This window comes from Lissotriton helveticus, chromosome 1_1 (genome assembly GCF_964261635.1).
Source record: "Lissotriton helveticus chromosome 1_1, aLisHel1.1, whole genome shotgun sequence".
NCBI classification, from domain to species: domain Eukaryota; kingdom Metazoa; phylum Chordata; class Amphibia; order Caudata; family Salamandridae; genus Lissotriton; species Lissotriton helveticus.
Genome location: NC_136057.1, coordinates 228,741,940 through 228,746,245, shown reverse-complemented (window position 1 = coordinate 228,746,245; position 4,306 = coordinate 228,741,940). Strand labels below are relative to the sequence as shown.

The 4,306-nt window shown below is 42.6% G+C and overlaps 1 protein-coding gene across 1 annotated transcript; it reads right to left on the bottom strand.

Moving 5' to 3' along the window:
- Positions 1-1,586: 1,586 nt before the first annotated feature.
- On the bottom strand, positions 1,587-2,525 carry LOC144761036 (olfactory receptor 5F1-like). The gene has a single exon (XM_078646566.1). It carries the CDS (start codon positions 2,523-2,525, stop codon positions 1,587-1,589), a length of 939 nt encoding a protein of 312 aa, XP_078502692.1.
- Positions 2,526-4,306: the final 1,781 nt, after the last annotated feature.

Here is a 4,306-nt window from a genome sequence, read left to right as displayed (position 1 = left end):
TTCCTTAGTTTGTTATGCTAACCTCCATATGGAGGAAGACCATCTGGTGTGACAGTAGTGGTCAGAAATATGAATAAAAAGAAGGTGTGTTTGTGCTCGGGTGGGTGAAAGAGTTGTAAAATTCCTTATACCAGGACACTCGTACTTTATTCTACGAGTCACAGGTGTAGGAAAGTAAAAACAAGGGCGTGCAATTGTAGGCCTAATTAGTAGCCTTACACACTGGTGAATGTGATCAACATGTTTCAGCCTTCTGGAGACTTCAAAGGCTTTCATCAGGATCAGGATCAGGATCAAAATAGTAAGGTACAAATATAATCTATCTACCTTAAAAAGGTAGATAGATTATATTTGTACCTTATTGCAATAAAGTTTCCGGCTACATCTCAGACCGGGGCCAGCTGGGCATACCTGTTGCGGTGATGCCGCTTCTTGAACTTGTGCTGTCTCTGCGTCTCTGGGTGAGATGCCTTATTACCCCAAACAAAACTTGGAAGAAGAGGTATTCACTAATCCTGGTAACAGTATTACATGGTATGGTAAATAACGTAGCAAACAGAAAGAGATAATGGGCGGAGCGCTGAAACTTTTCAGGCACTCAACCCCAGTCACAGATCTGGGTTGAATCCATCATTCCTCTTTAGCTCACTTTCGCCACCTCAGTTCAGACACAGCTATATGCAAATCAGTCTTGACCCTGTGCCTCATGGGAACAGTCCAGCCCGAACTGCCAAGCCTAGTCTTCCCTGGACCGGAAACAATCATCCTGGGACCGGTTTCGGGCTAACAGCCCTCGTCAGCCAGGTTAGCTTAAATCCAGTTGCAAAGTGAGCTGAAGAACGATGTTGGATTCAACCCAGATCTGTGACTCGGATCAGATTCTGAAAAGTTTCAGCGCTCTTCATCTTTTTTTGTGTTTGCCATGATAAATAACATCCCTATTGAATCACAGCGAGAAAAAGGGTATTTTTAGGGCAGCAATGAGTTTAATATAAATACAAATAAAGTGACTAACACACAAAGTTGATGAATGATCAGGCAAAAATGAAGGCTCATATTATGAGATTGCCAGAATCTGGTGTGGGACTATTAGGATCTGACAGGCATCCCCAATCAAAATTCTGGCAATTACAAGTGTTCTTCCCTGAACTGGAATTAATTACATGTACCCTGAAAAACTAGGTTCTTAATGAGCATATTACACCATTCTAAGGAGAAAGTTGCTGACATTTTTCACCTGCTGTGTGCAGATGGGCTATATCTGGAAACCGACTGGTGGGTTTGGGAGTGACTGTTTTTCTGAGAGGTCAGAGTGGGTTTGTGTTTGTTCAAAGGGAGCATTGTCTGCTCCCTAAGCCGTTGCAGTGGTTGTGTAGGCGCTGTTTTCCGATGCTGGCTACTGCCATGCACCTACCCCTGGAGCAGTAGACAGATAGGCTGGTGAAGCCGGGACGAGAATTACTAGGATTGAGTTTGTGAATTTTATGAAATTGTCAAAGTTCCACTAATAACTTTTCAAAATGTACAGAAGCTAGTCCACAAATTTCAGCCTTCCAGTTGTATTCTTTATACTATTTTGAAAGTCATTATGGAAAATTAATTTTCTTGTACAATATTTTTCTCAAAGCCTCTTTCACTTCATTGTTCCTCAGACTGTAAATCAGAGGGTTTAGGGCAGGAATTATGAGAGTAGGGATCAGAGCTATTCCTTTATACTGATGTTCTGAAGAGCTTGAATTGGGTAGAATCTCCATGAAAAAAGAGCTGCCACAAAAGAGAAAGACTGAGGTGAAGTGGGAAATGCAGGTGGAGGCAGCCCGGTGTCTTCCTGCTGTGGTGCGGATACTGAGGATTGTAGCAACAATGTGGGTGTAGGAGAAAAGGATGACAAGGAGGGAGCTTCCTACTACTAAAGCAGATAATCCAAAGCGTACCAAGTCATTTATTAAGATGTCAGTGCAGGACAGCTTCAGGAGCACAGGGTAATCACAACCAAAATGGTTTATGACATCAGGACCACAGAAAGATAAACGGAATAAACATCCAACATGAATCAGAGAGTGAAGAAAGCCACCTATATATGATGCAGAAGCCAAGTGGACATAGAGACTTTTGCTCATGATGACTGTATATAGCAATGGGCTACATATTGCCACATATCGGTCATAGGCCATCACCGCCAAGAGGAAGAACTCAGTAGTGGCACAAGAAGCAAAGAAGTACACTTGAGTGAAGCAGCCGTATATAGAGATTGTTCTCTTCTTACTAAGGAGATCAGCCAAAATCTTGGGTGAGAAAACATTAGAGAAAGAAAGGTCCAAGAAGGAGAGCTGAGCAAGAAAGAAGTACATGGGTGTTTGGAGATGAGAGCTGCATACAACAATGCACACAATAATGAAATTGCCGAGAAAGGTGAAGATATATAGTAATAGGAAGACAATGAAGAGAATCACTTGCTGGTCTGGATCATCTGTGAGTCCTAACAGGATGAACTCTGTCACACTGCTTCCATTTACTGAATTCATGACTATGGGCAACAACTTCGATCTGAGGAAAATGAAAAATTAGTTTTTTACTGTTAAAGTATTTAATAAATATTGACATTATATAAACATTCATCCCATTAAGTACATATAAAGCAAATATATAATCCCAACAAACTGGAGAATTTAAGAATGATTACTTAACATTCAAGATGTCCAAATTATTTAGGAATTTATAATTAATTAACATGTTTGCTGTTGGGGCTCTTAAGGGTCTAGTAGTTTGCTACATGAACTACATAGACTTACATATGTCATCTAACTCTATTCCTGGTTTAATCATTGTGGAAAATATTTATAATCCTTACTACCTTTGAGTTCAAAATCGTAGTCCTGCATGCCCTCCCTGTCACCATATCCATGTCAATTCAATTCAAATCCAAACAGTTTATTCGGTCTAATTAGAAATAGATCATAAAAGTACATAACATACAATACATATCCATGATCTCTTAAAAGTTTAAAAACAATTTTACATTAGATTACATTTTTTTTTAAATGTATACGCATTTATGTGCTTTGGGACTCCACATTTCATCGTATACCCAAGTTTGTAAAAGAACAAGAAGTGCGATTTGCAATCAAGATTTAGGGCATCAATACACTCATATCACAGTTTGACGAGGCGTAAGGAGAGTAAGGGAAAAAGAAGGAGAACAAAAACCTCAAATAGGGTCTGCTATGTGCTCCTTCTAAAATAAGAATTTAAACAAGCACCTCAGCCTAACTCCACCTATCGAAGGCAGGCTCAGTACGAGTCATGACTATGTAAATTTAAACGAATAAGCAAAAAGAGAAAGGTGCTAACACGGAAAATCGCAATCCACCCATGGGGAAAAAAGTATATTGACCCATGACATGCAGATAGTTAGCCTAACATAGGGGCTCATTAGGATGGCAGTTTTCCCGCATCCTCCGGGCCGGCGGAAGCCACCGCCGGCCCGGAGGATGCGGAAAAAAACGCCGGGGAGGCACAAAAGACCCACCGCCAAATTAGGATGGTGGTGAGTCTCAAAATCGGTCCGCAGCTTTTCCGCTGCAGTCGCCTTCCGACCGCGGCGGAAATGATCTAACATGGCTGGCGGTGTCTATCAGACACCGCCAGCCATATTAGGATGGCGGAAAACAGATGCCTTACGGTGATTTCTTTGGGGGCCCGTAGCGGGCCCCCAGGGTGATTGTGTGGGTGGGGGGTGCACATGGGGGGTATCTATGGTACCCCCCTGCATTTGCGTGCACGAAGCGGCAGGCACCGCGCGGTGCCTGCCGCTTTGTGCATGCAAATGCTAAGCATGCATATTTAACCTTGCGGCGGGTGCTGCTTCAAGCAGCACCCGCCGCAATGTTAAATATTGAGGATGTGACCGCCAGGCTGGCGGTCACATCCTAATTGCACTGGAGGGACCGCCGCGGCCCCTGCGGACTGTCCCTCCTCCTCTAGGGTGGCGGACGGACGCAAGTCCATCCGCCATCCTGATGAGCCCCTTAGTTTTTCTATCCCAAGTGGCTGCTTTCAAAAAGGTGCAGACAAGGTCTGGAAAATCAGGTGTACTTAAAAATTTGAAGTGGAGCAAAGCCACTTTACATCATCCGAATCCTAACTTGCAAAACACGGGCTTCAGAAAGTGCTTATGTGCTAAATACAACATATATCCTGAGCTAACACTAAAAAAATAGTAAGATGAACAAATAACAAGTCGCTGTTTTCTTCTTTTCTTCTTTTATTTCACGTGGTAAACGTTCTCAAAATTCTCTAGCCGACA

Excerpts from the sequence above, each read along its gene's own strand:
- LOC144761036 (XM_078646566.1), bottom strand. The coding sequence starts at position 2,525 with ATGAATTCAGTAAATGGAAGCAGTGTGACAGAGTTCATCCTGTTAGGA.